Source organism: Carica papaya, chromosome 8 (assembly GCF_054855325.1).
Source record: "Carica papaya isolate Zhongbai chromosome 8, ASM5485532v1, whole genome shotgun sequence".
NCBI lineage: Eukaryota > Viridiplantae > Streptophyta > Magnoliopsida > Brassicales > Caricaceae > Carica > Carica papaya.
In genome coordinates, this window is record NC_142316.1 from 28,371,782 (window position 1) to 28,388,215 (window position 16,434).

The 16,434-nt window shown below is 34.9% G+C and overlaps 2 protein-coding genes and 1 pseudogene across 4 annotated transcripts; 2 read left to right on the forward strand and 1 right to left on the reverse strand.

Moving 5' to 3' along the window:
• Nucleotides 1-1,220: 1,220 nt before the first annotated feature.
• LOC148252773 (secreted RxLR effector protein 161 pseudogene) lies at nucleotides 1,221-1,619 on the forward strand (annotated as a pseudogene).
• A 3,252-nt stretch (nucleotides 1,620-4,871) lies between these two features.
• LOC110817158 (anthranilate phosphoribosyltransferase) lies at nucleotides 4,872-12,780 on the reverse strand. Of its 2 annotated transcripts, none has more exons than XM_022045580.2 (10): nucleotides 12,173-12,780; nucleotides 8,374-8,856; nucleotides 8,107-8,264; nucleotides 7,517-7,600; nucleotides 7,385-7,437; nucleotides 7,198-7,279; nucleotides 6,655-6,762; nucleotides 6,332-6,455; nucleotides 6,096-6,181; nucleotides 4,872-5,312 (listed from the first exon to the last, which is right to left on the reverse strand). In XM_022045580.2, the coding sequence occupies exons 1-10, from the start codon at nucleotides 12,543-12,545 to the stop codon at nucleotides 5,091-5,093; spliced, it is 1,773 nt and encodes a 590-aa protein (XP_021901272.1). In that variant the 5' UTR covers nucleotides 12,546-12,780; the 3' UTR covers nucleotides 4,872-5,090. The 2 variants fall into 2 exon arrangements, with proteins under 2 accessions (XP_021901272.1, XP_088065600.1); XM_088209474.1 differs by lacking the exon at nucleotides 12,173-12,780 and adding an exon at nucleotides 9,044-9,139.
• A 510-nt stretch (nucleotides 12,781-13,290) lies between these two features.
• LOC110817202 (poor homologous synapsis 1) lies at nucleotides 13,291-16,357 on the forward strand. 2 transcript variants are annotated; one of them, XM_022045636.2, is made up of 8 exons: nucleotides 13,291-13,621; nucleotides 14,418-14,534; nucleotides 14,642-14,707; nucleotides 14,824-14,912; nucleotides 15,039-15,235; nucleotides 15,328-15,374; nucleotides 15,743-15,770; nucleotides 16,092-16,357. In XM_022045636.2, the coding sequence occupies exons 1-8, from the start codon at nucleotides 13,343-13,345 to the stop codon at nucleotides 16,142-16,144; spliced, it is 876 nt and encodes a 291-aa protein (XP_021901328.1). In that variant the 5' UTR covers nucleotides 13,291-13,342; the 3' UTR covers nucleotides 16,145-16,357. The 2 variants fall into 2 exon arrangements, with proteins under 2 accessions (XP_021901328.1, XP_088065989.1); XM_088209863.1 differs by lacking the exon at nucleotides 15,743-15,770.
• The last annotated feature ends 77 nt before the right edge of the window (nucleotides 16,358-16,434 follow it).

Sequence of the window (16,434 nt, forward strand, 5' to 3'; positions counted from 1 at the left end):
TGTTGATTCTCTTGAGGATGAGTTCCTAAGTATTAGTGAAATAAAGGAGAATCTCGAACTATTGGAGTTACAAGAGGACATGCAACTATCTATTAGTGAAAGGGAGGTATTGAGAACTTACCAAGTCCCCAAGGATAGTGACATTCCACCAAAGGAAAGAGATAATGGGAGTGATCCTACTATTTTAAATGGTGAAAACTTACTTACAAATGATAATCCACCAGAAAATGGGATTAGTCCTTAAGATCCAAGCATGGAACATGAGCTTAGTTTTCAAGTTCCAAATCCCATGCTAAAGAACAATGAGAGAGATTTGTTATCTAGTAAGGCAGGTGATGAAGGTCTTAGAATTCGAAGGAGTGAACCTGGAAAAATTTTCTGATGACATTTTCAAATCAAATGAGAAATTTTCTTTTACACTTCTTTAGAAATTGAGGAACCCACCTCCTTTAAAGAGACTGTGAATTCACCAAACAGTAAAGAGTGGATTGATGCCATGAGGGATGAGATAGACTCAATGACGAGAAATAAGATTTGGGAACTAGTTGATCTCCCACCTCGACATAAATTAGTTAAAAACAAGTGGATTTTTAAGATAAAACATAGAACAGATAAATCAATTGAAAAGTTTAAGGCCCAACTAGTGGCGAAAGGTTTTACCCAAATTGAGAGTATAGACTATGAAGAGACTTTTTCTCCCGTGGTGAGATTTACCTCTATTCGCCTCCTTCTAGCCCTGGTTGCCCATTTAGACATGAAGTTATTTTAAATTGATATTAAAACTGCTTTCCTTAATGATACACTTGAGGAAGAAATATATATGGATATACTTATTGGGTTTGTCTCAAAAGGTCAAGAAAATAAAGTTTGTCGTCTTAAAAGATCCATATATAGTCTCAAACAGTCTTCCAGACAATAGTATTCCAAATTCCATGAAGTCACTACTTCGTTTTGCTTGAGATGAAGACCACTGTGTGTATGTCAAGAAAACCATATGAGGCATTATGTTTATCTCTTTATACGTTAATGACATACTATTAGCTGTAAATAACATGGAGATGATCAATGCCACTAACTAGTGGTTGTCCTCCATTTTGAAGATAAAGGACATGGGTGAAGCCAGGTTTATCCTTGGCATGGAAATGATGAGAGACCATCCCAAGATGTTTCTAGGACTGTACCAATAAACATATATTAAAGAAGTCTTGGAACGATTTCAGATGCATTACTTCAAACCCGTTGACACTCCTATTGAGAAGGGTCTAACCTTAAGTCTTGACCAGTACCCAAAGGCAGATGAAGAGAAAAAGAAAATGAGCAACGTTCCTTATACTAGTGTAATAAGCAGTTTGATGTATGTCATGTTGTGTACACAACCGACCATTTATTTTGTGGTTGGTTTGATAAGTCGTTATCAAAATAATATTGGACCTGCTCATTGGCAAGCAGTCAAGAGAGTCTTACGCTACCTTCGTGGTACAAGTGACCTAGTCCTCTATTATCAAGGAGGGGACTTAAGGTTGAAAGGATATTCATATGCAGATTGGAGTGGCGACTGTGATGAGTCTAAGTCGACCTCAGGATATGTTTTTGTCCTTGGTGGAGGTGTCATATCTTAGTGTAGTAAAAAATAAGACTGCATTGTTTTATCTACAATAGAAACGGAGTATGTTGCAAGTTGTTTTGCTGTACAAGAGACAATTTGGTTGAGAAGCTTTCTACAAGATCTCAACATCACCCCTAAAGTTGATGAACTTGTAAAAATGTATTGTGATAATACTACTGCTATCTAACATGCTCGGGATCCAAAATTTCATAGAAAAACCAAGCATATTAAGAGGTGTTATCACTTCGTTCGAGGTGCCATAAAAAATGGAGAAGTTGTTATTAAGTATATATCCAATAGCAAAATGGTTGTTGATCCTTTGACTAAGCCTATATCTAGAGATGCTTTTTAGGGTCATGTGAAGAGTCTAGGTTTGTGTAGGCTTTAATTTTTGAGTGGGATTTGATACGTAATGGACATATGTTTTTGTGTATTGATCATTCATGAAATAAAAGTTGTTATTTTCTTATGAAATGTTCATGAACATAATTGCGTGATTAGACACATAATAAGGTTACCGTGTTTTATGATTGACCTTATCACATGGGTGATCTCCCTAACTCTTGAGTAGCAGGTAGGACAAGACTAAATCATATTGACGTTAAGTATGTGCAATATAGACCGTCTTTATACTTATGTTGTATTAATAACAAATATTAAAATTTTATGTGCAATATAGACTGTCTTTATACTTGTGTTGTATTAATAACAAATATTAAAATTTTATAGTTGCCTTAGTATGTCTAAGATGAGACTGTAGAGAGTCGAGTATGAAATATATCTGATTTCATACTAAAGTCCTAGAGTCGAATATCGAGTAACAGATCATACATTGAGTACGTTGATCAAGTGGCTCGAGTTAGATACTTGAGTAGTATCTGGACTTATGATTCGCACAACATAGAAGAGTGACGTGCCCAACTTAGTGAGAGCTACATTGTGACATTCATATCATACTGTATGTACTATGTGATGACCGATATAGGGAGTGACAAAATAATTCCCTACTTTGTCAATGTGTGAAACTTATGGACTCTTATGTCCTCATTGTATGATACCTTTCGACTTAGAGCTATCACATGAAGTCAAGATTTGATGTTGCTATTTTAATATGTTTCCAAGGTTCACGACCTACACGGTTTAGCCGAGCATGTTAGGAAAGAAATCAAGTTGAGATGGATAATTATGAGTGTCTAAGGAAGAATTTTTCTGACATCATCACATAAGCCCGAATAGTTATATTTTATATATAATCAAGAAATATAATTATAAAATAGAGGGGTAGTGTATGCTAATGGTGATGTTCAAATGATCTGAGGTATTATAAATATGAAAGTGTTATATTAGTTATATGGTGACTTAATATAACACTACTTGTTGCCTTTTAGTCGCACACCTCATATCTTGTATGAAACATGAGAGATATGTTGATGTGGTAATATATTGTAGTTAGTGTAGCTTGTGTGGTCGAGTGAGAGATGTTGTATAAAATTAGAAATATCCACAAAGACATGACCATTCGTAAGTCTATAAGATAGAAACTCTTCTTGTAAAAATGTATGACTCTTAGTAAGTATATAAGGGAGAAAAAATTATTTTTTCACACTTAAAAAAACAAATAACATTTAGAAAAAAATATATTACCATTCTCTCACTCACATTAAGTTAAATCATAAGCAGACTTGGGTCTTAGGGTGTGAAGATTATCTAGAACTCTAGTAGCATCTGGGATAAAATAAAAGGTATCAACAATTTTTTAAGGTTAGTCCTAATTTTCTAACATTCTCTAATCATTTTGTATTGGAAATCTATCAGCATATCTACAAACAATAGTTCACCCTTTGAGCTTCAAGTAATTACCTCCAAATCCAACCAATACTTGTGGTGATCGAAGATAGTAGGATGGTGGTCGGCTATGAAGATTGACCAACTTTTTTTTTAAAATTTTGACAATGAAGATTTAATAAGATTTATAATTTTTTTTTTGTATTTCTTACCCTAAAACTATGATATTCAGAATAATTTTAATTAATGTGTTTTCTATTAAATATTAAAGCTTTTATATACATGTTTTATAAAGCGGAAATGAAACAAATAATTAACTACAAATAATAGAATTTTATTCTTTAGTTTGATTGTCTCATTTCTAGTACCCATATTTATTTCATCTTTTGACTCCCTAACTTTATTTCTTTTTAGTACCACGATTTTTTTTCTTTTTTTAACACACTTTTAATACATTGATTTCCTTCATCTTGAGTATTATGATTTTCTTCCTCTTTATTATAAATAATCTTTTAGTCAAACATAAAAACTTTGTAAAAGCTAAGGTCCTCCTTTTTTAAGTAGGGAGTATTTTCAATGTTTTTGTGCTTATCTCGTAAACTCAAAACATATTACCAATTGTCTCCTCTTCTTCTCTCCATGCAAAAGACATATTTGGCCAATTTGTATACCTTTTTAGCCAATGTGGTTGTGATATGCAAAATGTCTATAGAGAGCGACCTCTTAAAAATTAAGTTTCCATTAAATTTGATTTATTATTTTTTTAAATTTATTTTTTTTATGCATAAAGAAATTTTAAATATGAGTCATCGATAATTTTATTAGAAATAAAATTAAACTCTAATACTATAACTAGTCTCAAAATAAAAAAGTATGGGTCAAAGTTATATAAGGCAGGAAGGTGTGAGATATTTGTTAACTTTCAAGTTCTCAAAGCTAAAGATAAAGAAAGATGAAAACAATGACCAATGCAAAAACCTAAGAATTTAAAAAAGATGGATTAAACTAAAATAAAGCAAATTCACATAAAAGAATTAACAGAACGAAATTTTTTTCTATTTTTAAGTTTTAAAATATTAATCGAATAAACATGCTTAAAACAATTTCTATTTTCGTCTTCTTACTCAATAGAAACACATTTTCATTTAGGCTAAATAAGTATCAAAATTTTAATTTGTACTTTATTAGTCAAAATCAAAGTTATCTACAAAACCGAATCCCTCGCAATGCAAAAAGTATGGCAGATTGCAAACGTAGGATGATGTTGAAACCAAATTTTGGCTCATGCATAAGAAAAACTCTATTTAGAACCTGTCAGCATTCCCCCAGTAGGAAGCCGATAAAATTCGTAAAGAAATTAGACGTTCATCTTCAAAAATTCTGGTTAAGGAATCATAAATTAAATATAAAGGTTATGATTAAATTTCACATATTAAGAATATAATTTTATACTAACTAACAATGCTCTATAACATACAAATTGAACCAAACATAGTTTTTATGTATGACTCCACAAAATTACACTCTCTTTATATATGGCGTGAGTGTCATACCAAACTTTACACAACAAATTCTGAAAAGAATATTTAAAAAAAAAAAAAGAAAACAGACCTTGACCAAACTGGTTACTAATTCGTTAATGACAAAATTACAGAACCTACAAGTATGGTATGTAAAATGAAGCTTGCTCAATTTTCAACTACTTCACTTTGTGTGAGATCTTTATGTAGTCTAATAACCTTTTGAGTGCCCTACCACTATCAATGGCCTCTCGGGCTCTATCCATGGCTGAAGATACATCTTCCGCGCCTTCACATCTCAACAAGTGATCCACCATTCCAGCATTTAAGACAATTCGATCATATGCTGGTCCTTTCTCACCCCGGAGTGCAGCCAAACCAAGCTCTATATTCTTTGAAATCTGGGATTGCAGTCAAAGTAGGTAATAGATGTTTACATTGATATACACATAACTGATCTACAAACACTCAAAGAGTAAAAGAGACATCTTCCAGCCAAACAAGATTTCTAGACGATGTTTTTATCAGAAAAACAGAGTTATATAATATCCAGTATGTGTAGAAAATCACAAATTGGGATCCTTCTAGTGCACTATGGGATTTGGTATTGTGATAAAGAAACCAATCAATAGTTTTGATTGCAAACGTAAAGGCAGATGTTTGTTACAATTATTACTATTATTATTATTTTTCCAGATAGGTGTTTCCGCAAAGCATGGTTATGAAACTTTGCCCCACCAAGCTTCAACAGGGGAAATGCATATGCATTACAAATTTTGTTGTCATGGACCACAGTGTTCTGGAAGCGCATCCTTATATTACCATAAATATCTCAAAAATCCTCGAAAGCAGGAAATGAAGAAACATGTCAGGTTGTATTTCTTTCAGAAGATACAAAATCAGGCTTCATTAGTAATTATAGGAACCATATTTTAACATAAAACTAATTGAAGACTTTTTGTAAGAAATTTTCTACTCAGAATGTTGAGCTTCTTCTCTTTCCTTTGCCCCTTCCTTCTTTCTTTAGAGAAAATAAGAAGTATTATTGGAAAGTGAGGAAGCTAATACAAAATGTTGGGCCCAATACGGTGCCAAGACATAGATTACTACGGAATTCAACTGAGAATGGTAAATCCGGCAAAGGAAAACACGGAAGAGAATCACAAGGGATATAAGAATTTTACCGATCTATCAGTTCTTGGAGTATCAGTGGGTTCAAACCCATAGTCGCTAGCATTCACCTCAATACTAAAGTTTTGACGCGACACCCCTGCAATTCCAGAATTTCAAGCCCAGGTTTGACGTGTTAATGATAATTACAAAATATTAAATGATCAGATGTACAAACATACTGACATCATGAATGCTAGTAAAATAAAACTATCAGGATACAAGAAAAATATAATTGAACTCTACAAACCATCAGCTTCAAGTGCAGACTCAACACTTGAAGAACGAAATCCTGAACAGTAGTTTACAGGAAGTCCTTTCGATGAATTTATTGATCGCAATCTTGTTGTCATCGACAGGGACCCTTCTTCACCCTAAATTATCAGAACAAAGAGGCAATTAATACGTGTGTTCTTTGTACTTTACTGTGGATACTGACATCCCCCTTTAAATATGTGTCAGGGCTATTCGAATCAGATTTCAAGTCTTAAGTTACAAAATTCCCAGACCAGGATAAATATTATTATCTGAGAAATCTTGCAATGAAATTCTGTTAGAAGAGGAAAGGACAACCTTCACCACTAAACCAGAATGAACACCTCTTCTCTTCATAAGCATTAGTAATGGCTGCTCATAACCTTCATGATAGAACCCAGCCACAATTGCTTCTTTTCCCCGAGCCTGTGGTGAGACAAAAGAAAATCACAAACCAAGTTCTCATTTTAAAATCCTAAAATATTCACCAAGTAGTATTCATCCACAAGTTTTCAGCTATGTAGTTTGGGGGAAACTTATCATACAAGAAATAGTAAAGTATTTAAACAAAGTTCACTTGTATCAACTATTACTCTAATCCTGATATGGTGAATTCTTTCAGAAGCAAAAGAAAACAATCCAGATATAGTGCCGGTAACCCTAAGCTGAACCATGAGAATGCTCACCCTGACAAATGACTCAGAGAATTCCTTCAGAAGAAAAAACAAAAAACTAACCACCTTAAGCTGAATGATAAGAAGGCTCATCCTGACAAATGACTATGAGAAATCTATCAAAAAATAGAAAAAAAATCAAGATCTATTAACTCGTAACCCTAAGCTGAACCATGAGAAGGCTCACCCGGACAAACTGTTGAACCTTCTCCGTTGTTGCCAATGGAGGACGTTTTTTTATATGTTCCCTCAACCCAATTAATGAATATCTGCATATGTTAGTAAACATTTAGAAGCTTCAGTATATTTGTATGAGGTAAATATAACTCGTCACATCCAGCTTTGTTCAACAAGTTTGGATAGATTTTTCATACATAGATGGTCGAGCTTCACGTTGACTTATATAGGCAAAACCTACCTCCTCATCCTGAGAAAAAAAATTGAATTTAAATATACCAATATTGTTAAGGAGGGAAGCGGTTCAGCAACTTGTGGTTCACAAATACCTCAAGGAGTTTCTTTGCCTGCAACACTGACAAGCTTGTGTTTGCTCCCATAAACTTAAGCATCTGCTCTTCAGTCACACCCCCCTGGAGAGACAAGACTACTCAAATAACTTAGAGGAAATATTAAAATATTGGGACTAAAAAATATACAATAGTAGATGTTCCCAACATTGACATTTCAGAATGCAGGGGAGATTTATGTTGGAGCTAATATTCCACTGCTGGAAGACAATAAGTCAAAACAAGCACAAGTCAAGAGATGCTTTTTCACAATGTTGATGTTTGTTCTGTATGATCTTCTCTCTGGAAGCTCAAATATATAATGCCAATATCAGAGACCTACCCCTCCCAACAGTTATTATCAAGGATTAGGAAAAATGAGAACAAAGGAATATTTCATCTGCCAAAACAATAAAAAAGATAAATGATGTTGGAGTTAGTTCTCTATGAACTTCGCTTGGGAAGCTCAGATGCATAATACCAATATCACAAACTAGCCCCTCCCGGTAGCTATATTCCTAGGGACCAGGATCAATGAGACCAAAGGAATATTTCATTTGCCAAAACAATAAATAAGATCAGTAACTGACCTTAGGTGGCATCCACTCCACACCATGAAGCAATGAAGATTCACCACAGCAAGATCTAACAGTAGCAACAAATAATGTGCTTCTAAAGTAACGTGTGTTTCCATCATAAGGGTCACCATAATGAGTCAATGATTGAACATCAGCAACCGGTGGCGGACCTGATAATGTAATATATAAGCATATCAAACAAAAAATACTTCATATGGTCAAACTTAAATGTTCATTCACTTAAGGTAATGTTATTGAGTACTGGATGTAATCCTATACCGAGTTCATCATCAAATGCAAGGCAGTAGGCTTTAAGTTCACGATCTGTTTCTCTGTTCATACGTTGACCAATCAAAAATGCTGAAAGCAATGAGTCACTTACTCCAATGGATTCGCTGTCTTCTGTTGTCAGTGGAAGAACATCTCTCAGGACAGCCTGGACTTCCTCATATCCAAGGTGACCTCCAGCCAGAACTTCTCTCAAGGCACCAACCAATCTCATTTCACTGGTTCCATTGCCAACATATTGAGGTCCAATTGAACTTCTGGTTCCCATAATTGAGCCTTCAGGATCTGCAATGAAAATTACATCTGGTGGTAATGCACGAGCGAGAAGTGGCCAGAAAATGTTCATCGCCCGCCTTTCTCCTTCACTCCATTGAGTTGCCTCCGGAAAAGCATTTGCACGAATTGTCATTGCAGCAAAAAAAGCCCCAAGTTGGGAATTAGAGACAACTTCTTCATCTTTGAATTCCCCCCTAGCTGACAAGACATGCAAACATACACAGATGAAAAAACTAGCAAATTATAGCCAAGACAAAGAGATTGCTTTTCCAAAGTGAGCAGGGGAAAGGGAAAAGAAAAGACAATGAAATAGTTTATCAAACTGCTACTTCGAAAACATGATAAGCCTATATGTAGATCCCATTTGTCATTTTCATACACTTACAAGTTCACTGGACTTTTAATAAGCCCAGGTTCTTGCTATTCCTGTGGTTCTTTTATTAAGCCAGAAAGGACCCCTTTGCAGTTCTTCCAATTCTCACCTGAAAGGCATAAGGTTATTAAGGACCAATTACGACCTTGTGCGTGCATAATCATGAGCGGATTTGATATCAGGACTTCAAACCATCTTTACTGTATTTAGTCCTCCTACTTTAAAATATATAATTCATTGTTAGTGCAAACCACTGAAGCAAGGTGCATCACAAGAGGATATGAGATGGTTAAAATCCAAGAGGGACCGGTCTAATAATTTTTACTATCAGACGATTTTTTTATAGATCTTACTATTAATTTTTCCAAAAATGATCTATTGGTTCACATTTAGTTAATTAGTTATAGAACTCAACTAATAAAATCATAGAAGGAGCATCTCATCCTTTTATTTTTATAAATCAATGTTGTTCTTCACACATTTCTTACTCTTAACATTATCTTTCTATTTTAGTAACTTAACTGAAATAATAAATAGTTTTATAAATACAATTTATATTTGATTTCAGATTTTATATGGAGCAGCTGCCACCACTATCCAGGTCTAGTTCCATTTTTGGATCCGAAGACTACAATTTATAAACCAACTAACAAGGGTAAAGAATGTGAAATGTGAAGCCTGAGAGCTTGTGATTAAAATTTTTGCCTTGAGGTGCCTTGAAGTACTTGTTTTTCTAAGCGATCAAAGGGAAAATCATGATATATCTTTTTTTTTTTGAAAGAAAAGAGAAGAAATATTATTCACAAAGATACCAAAGGAGTATCACCCAAATACACCAACTAGTTACAAGCCAATTAATGGTCCATGACCATTCCAAGATCCTCCCAAGCATTAATGTCATGACCTAACAAAATAGATTCAAAAATATGTATCTATCTATCTTTAACATATATAAACTTAGTCTCAATGCTCTCAAAAACTCTAGCGTTCCTTTCCTTCCACACAACCCAAAAAATAGTAAGTGGAATAAGAAATAAATACTTATTTTTTTTACAGAAACCCGCCCAAGCCCACAATTCACTACTCACATCCTCAGTCATAACCCAATTCAACCCCAACACCCCAAACACAGAAATCCATAAGCTATGGGTTTTCGGACACCGCAGTAGTAAGTGGTTACAGGTTTTCTCATCCGACTTGCACAAGTAACATCTGTTAACCATAGTGATTTCTCTTCTTTTAAGCATATCAATAGTCAAAATGCTCTCTTTCGTAGCTTCCCATGTAAAAAAAGCCACTCTAGGCAGAGCACTACTCTTCCAGATCTGTTAAGGGTGCACCATTGCTAGATCTGCGTTTATCCCTTTTACACAGTATCGTGTACATAGACCTCACTGAGAAGCCTTTCCTCTCATCAGGTTTCCACACTCTCATATCTCTCATATCATTTAGTTTTCTGCTGTCCAGGCACTGTAATAGATTACAAAACTCATGAATTTCCCAATCCTGCAAATTTCTAACAGTCTTTACATTCCAAATCCACCCCTCCCCCCACCTTAACACAATTATCCCTCACCTTGGCCTCTTTATCACAAGCAATTTCATAAATTCTGGGATAGCAGTCTTTAAGTTTGTAACAGCCCACCCACTCATCATGCCAGAAACTGATATCTCCCCCATTCCCCAGCTGCCACCTGATATACTCCATAAAAGACCCACTGGCATCACAAATTTTCTTCCACAGGCTCCTTCCATGCAATTTGATTCTTCCCCTCCCACCTCTCTCCTTGTCCCAATTACCCACCTCACCCTCACCAACTCCCTCCACATCCTCCCCTTTTCAACAAGCGACCTCCATAACCATTTCCTTTGAAATGCACAGTTTAACTCCCTAATGGACCTCAAACCCAGCCCCCCCTCACTAACTGGTTTCTTCACCTCCTCCCACCTAATTAGATGGTATTTTCTACTTTCCTCCTCATCATGATCTATAACAATATCTCCACACTGGAAACCCCAGTCAGCCAGCAACAAGGAGCTAGGACACCTTGCTATCTACTAGGTGCTATAATAACTTCAAACCCCAAGAGCTGAAGACCTTAGCAATTACATGATTCTGCTTCGTTCATTATTCCTAGTTGATTTTATTTTTAATTTTATTGTTTGTTAAGAGATTTTCTTATTCTTATGTTAGCTTTAGAATAGTATCTTTTGTGTTTGAGTTGAACTGTACCCACCTTAAATTTCTTAGGAGTGGAAATTAAACTTCTAGATTCATTAGATGCAAGAATTAAACTCTTTCACTGTTTCTAAGTAAGCACACCCAATGACATAAAAGTTAGGACCAGGAATCACCAAGGAAATGGAAAAAATGATCCAACCTATGCTCTTCTGAAGTAAATAGACTAATCAAAGTCTACATTTGGTAGATTATCTGAAAAATATTTAACCATTTGCTAACAAGCATAAGGCATATATCTCTTGTATCTGGACAAGAACATAACAATAATTTGGTCCTTAAGGCTTTGGCTGTGAGAGAATGCTGAGTAATGGAATGAAATAGAACGGAACAAAAGTTAATGGAATGGAACGGAATGAAAAATCTTTTATCTATTTGGATAAGATAGTAATGCAAATGAGCGTTAAGTTTACCTTGTTTAGATAGAAAGGAGAGAGGGAGAAATTTCAATTGTTAATGGGCATAACCCTGTTATTTATAGACAAAAATGAAGATAATTTAGTCAATCACACAAAATAAATTTTATATTCATTCACATTCCACCCATTATCCTTCACTTTAGGGACAAAATTTTTTGGCGAGGAGGGAGAATGGGCGAAAATGATTCTCCCTTATCTCTGTTTCATTCATTTAGTACTCTCCCTGACATGGGAAAATATTTCTCTCATTTTACTTGTCATTCTATCCCATCTTCTCTCCCTCTGACAAACATACACTTAATAGTATCATTTAGCATAATGATAATGGAGCCACATATAACTCATTAAAATTTAGTATCAATTACCGAAAAATCTGAAAATAAATGCCGGATGTAATGACAAGCAGCATACATCGATATCTCTTTCTAAATATCGATTAACGTAAGGGTTAATGAAAAACAAAAACAAAGATGCAAGGATAACCTGATCTTAAAATGGTATCCAACACCTTGAAAGCTTGCTCTTCACTAAGAGGTTTGGTCTGCGTGGGTCCCGTGCAAACCCTAGTTTGAGCTTCGAGTACTGTCTGGTTAGGCTTCGTGAACTTGGAGCTCCGATAGGAAGAAGAAATCGCCGGATTCCTAATATCGGACTCTTTTAGTCCTATTTGATCGATCGTCGCGGAATCCAGTGAAGCCTTAACGGTCAAACAACCAGGCTTCCGTCGAAAAGAACATTTATGATTGTAAGTTGAAAATTTGAGAAAGGAACTTAAACCGTAAAAATTTTGAGAATTTTCGGTTCGAATTGAATATATTGAAGATAGAGACGGTTCGAAATTGATGAGAGCTTTCATGACGATGCTTTCTTTCCCTGCCTCTGAAAACTAAGCTCCTATTTTGCTTCTTGTTGCTAGTTGGAAGGCTAAATGCAGGTGTCTTGTTTTGTTTCGAAAAGGAAAATAAAAATGAAAACTAATGTTTTTCGTGTTTGCTCTGATTATACGAAGCTACGAAGCCTCCATTAAAAAGTCGAAGGAAGCTTTTAAATGCGAAAGGGTGCAAATATAAAAGAATGGATTTAGAAAATAATTCTGTTTTGCTGCTAAATCATCAAGTGCGGAATTTTGTTTGAATTATCTTTTATTAATTTAAATGTATAATAATTTTTATGATTTTCTAATAATATATATATATAATTTATATCTTTAAAATTTTAAATAAGTTTGTCACTTAAAATTAATTTTCTCTCGACACTGTTTATTTACTCAAGATATAGCTTAAAGGAGAAGATGTTGGTCATTGGCACTCTTCCTTATTTGTTTGCATTTGGCATCAAGCAGAGAGTTGTACAGTAGACATTCTGTAATTTGAGGTAATTTACAAAAATATCTTCTTAAATATAGTTACCAAAATATTTTCTTATGTAATTTTAATAGTTCATTATACATTAAATCATTAATCATTTAATAAAAATATAATATAACAATCATCTGAAAATCTTAAATTTTTTTAATAGATTAATAAAATAAAGATATTTTTGTAATAAGATTGAATAAAAAAAACTTTTTAAATTCTAATTCAATTACCCTTGTAATTTGTAGGCTGGTGCTAAATACAATTTGAAGAATAAAGGAAATCATAACAGCTAGAAATGGCGGGATCCCTGGCAATAGTAGCGAGCGAGCCTCTCGACAATCCGCCGGTGGCTGTTAATGGAAACCAGTGGCTGGTCGACTTTGCGCGCTTCTTCACCTATCCTTCTCTTTCTTCTACTCATAAATCTCTCGTTTCTCTCCACACTTACAATAGTTCTCGCCAGAAACAAGGCACTTGGCTCTCCACTTCTTCAGCAGCTGCTTCTCTGCAGATAATAAAGGACCAGTTCACCTCTGATGCGATCCTCATCATCTGTTTCCGCGATAAGATCCTTGTGAGTCTTTCTTTCTGGATTTTTGGCGGAGCTCCTGGCTTAGATTGTTTTGGATGCCTTTTTCCCCTCGAGTTTCGTTTTATCTGATCGGAATTTTGAGCGTTCAGATTTATTAATTCCTTTTTGTCGTCGGGAAGACTTTGGAGAATATGTTGAAAGTATAAAGAAAGATAGCTTGGTTGCCAAGCTCTGAAATAACTGAAACCAACACCGAGTACGCATTAGAGTTCTTTTAGCCTGAGGTAACTTACAGGAGATGGAGAGTTTGATCGACTTCGTTCTCTCCTCACATTTTTTGACAGAAATAAGACAGGACGCAGGGATCCAGACTTTAAGGTCTATTAACTTCGTGCCTAACAGATTTCTGAAGATTGATTTCTTGGAGAATCGGACAATTAGTATCAAGCATTAATTTATTTTGTAGTTCTTTCAAGCCTGCAAAATATGTATAATGAGTTCCAATTTCATAGGCCTGTGCTAGCTTCTTCTTTAGTTTTTCAATAGCTTAGTTTGTAAAAATTGCATGCCTAATTCGTATTTCATGGATTAGCTCCTTTAATAGTTCTACCGTTTGGTGGATAATTTATTAAATTTATTGTTTGAGCTGAATCTATCTTTTTGTAAGTGTGGTTGTTCCTGCTTTAATATCATTTCCAATTTTGTTGAGCTAGCTTGATATCCTTAAGCTCTTGAAGCATATTGTACGGTGGTTACTGATACAGCTCATGTATTGATTAATCTATGTACGGCTTCCAGTCTCCTTATACTTCTGAGTTATATAGTCAAAATGCTGCAGGAAGAGCACTACGTTTCCAAGTTGAACTTCTCGTGGCCCCAGGTGTCATGTTTCTCTGGCTTTCCTGCCAGGGGTTGCAGAGTTGTGATTGTTAGCTATAAAGATTCCGCTAGTAAGGCAAGCTGCTAACACTTTCCAATTTGTTATATGCTTGATAAGACCAGAATCTTATCAAATTTCGTTATTTTCTTGAACTCCAGTAACCTTGCACTTTTTCTTTTCAGGTTCAGAAGTTTGCTTTGCGGTTTTCTACAATTTGTGAATCAGAGGCGTTCATAAATGCTTTGAAGGTGCGAACACTGAGTTTATATCCAAATAGATTGTCTTCACATACTCGAGCAGTTCTGCCTTTCCTTTTTGAAAATATTTGTGTTTCCATGCTCCAATAGTCCTTTTCCTTTTACAGGACGACCCAAATGATATGGACGAAGTTGAGTTTGGATCCGGACTATCTTCACAGTCTGAGATCATGTCTTCTAATAGACTACGTGCTAGGTGGAATCACTACCTAATTTGCTTCATTATTTGATTTGCATAAGATAATAATTATCTGAAAACATCATGAATTGTAAGTTGCATTAGACATCAAAGAGATGCTGACTTTGGGATGTGGTACTGCAGACCTTGTGAGGATCCAAGTATTTTGTCTCCCGTCTGTGCTTATATTCCTCAAATGCCGCCGAGTTTGAACCATAGAGTTGATCAATCCTCATGTAGCCAAGAAACCAGGCATAACCAGAGCTCCAAAGGCATCTCTCACTCCTTGCCACCCAGTTTCACATCGTTGCTGACTAACTGCTTTTCTCAGAATCAACAAGGTGAATTTCTTGCACGGAATATGGACATATTTTGAAATCCTTCTTGATTCTATTTGATAACACATTTTCCTTATTGGACATGATATCTGCAGCTCAATCAAGTAGAACTGAGGAAGTTGATCTCAAATCCCAAATAGCGGTATGCCTCCGAATTTATCTATTAATCAAATTAATGTCCCAGTTTACTTGTTGAAGTAATTATCAGTCTTTCAAGAATGATAACACTTTTACAGATTTTTTTTTTTGAGAACCATAAAACATTATCATTCTTTTAAGAATGAAATAAATTCATTTTTCAATATATTTCCGTTTTCTCTTGTTTTTTTCTTATAAAAGATCCGAAAACATTTCCAATTCTTAATAAAAACGTTTTTGGAAGTTTCCAACAATTCAACGGATTAAGCACTTTTTAGGAACAAACAGCCCCAGTAGGCCTATAATTATGCTTATATTATAGATGGCTTGACATTTTTTCCTTTTTATTGATACTTTTCCTCTTTTTAGCAGAAATACATGGAAGATTCTTCATTTCAAGGTACCCCTATGTTCTAGGTGCACTTAACCCTTTCATTCAAGGCCACCGTATAGTGGCTCCTTTTTTGCTTATCCCTTATATGCAAAGGCCGCTTGATGTTAACATACCCATTTACCATGCTACTTCATCAATTTATATGTGCATGTTCCTTTTTCCTGTAAATTTATCAAGGACTAACATTTACTCTTAAATAAAATATTTTCAACTGAAATGAGTCATCCAAGAAGCAACTATTTGATAATGATTAATTGCTCTTCTGGAGAATTCTGTTTCCTGCCTCCTATTTTTCTGTAACATTAGGCTTTTACTTTATCTTTCCAGATATGTTGCTAAAAGTGGAGGAAATCATCAACGAAATGGAAGGTGTTTTCTAGATATATGTATTTTCTGCAAAAACAGTTTTTAGGCCCCCGGTAGTGCTTGTCATTAATTGATCCCATTACAAGCAGCTTAATCCACGTTCATAGTAAACATTGTGCACATTTTCGTGCTCCTTTAAACAATGCTCGATATTTTTGTTAGGAACTCTAATTGCTTTGTAAGACATTAACAGCTAAATGACATGTAGCTCCAGAATTCAATCTTTACTTGGCCCTCATAAATAGCCGAGCCTCTGATTTGGGGTTTGAGTAGTAGTATAGTATTATTTTGACTAACTAAACTG

Bases quoted from the DNA above. Each gene is read 5' to 3' on its own strand.
- LOC110817158 (XM_022045580.2), bottom strand. From the start codon at position 12,545: ATGAAAGCTCTCATCAATTTCGAACCGTCTCTATCTTCAATATATTCA. The intron at 8,857-12,172 runs GTTATCCTTGCA...ATGTCTTGTCAG, and splicing joins GGATACCATTTTAAGATCAG to CTAGGGGGGAATTCAAAGAT. The intron at 7,280-7,384 runs GTATGAAAAATC...TAACATATGCAG, and splicing joins CGTGAAGCTCGACCATCTAT to ATATTCATTAATTGGGTTGA.
- LOC110817202 (XM_022045636.2), top strand. From the start codon at position 13,343: ATGGCGGGATCCCTGGCAATAGTAGCGAGCGAGCCTCTCGACAATCCG. The intron at 15,236-15,327 runs GTGAATTTCTTG...TGATATCTGCAG, and splicing joins CTTTTCTCAGAATCAACAAG to CTCAATCAAGTAGAACTGAG. The intron at 15,771-16,091 runs GTACCCCTATGT...TTATCTTTCCAG, and splicing joins GGAAGATTCTTCATTTCAAG to ATATGTTGCTAAAAGTGGAG.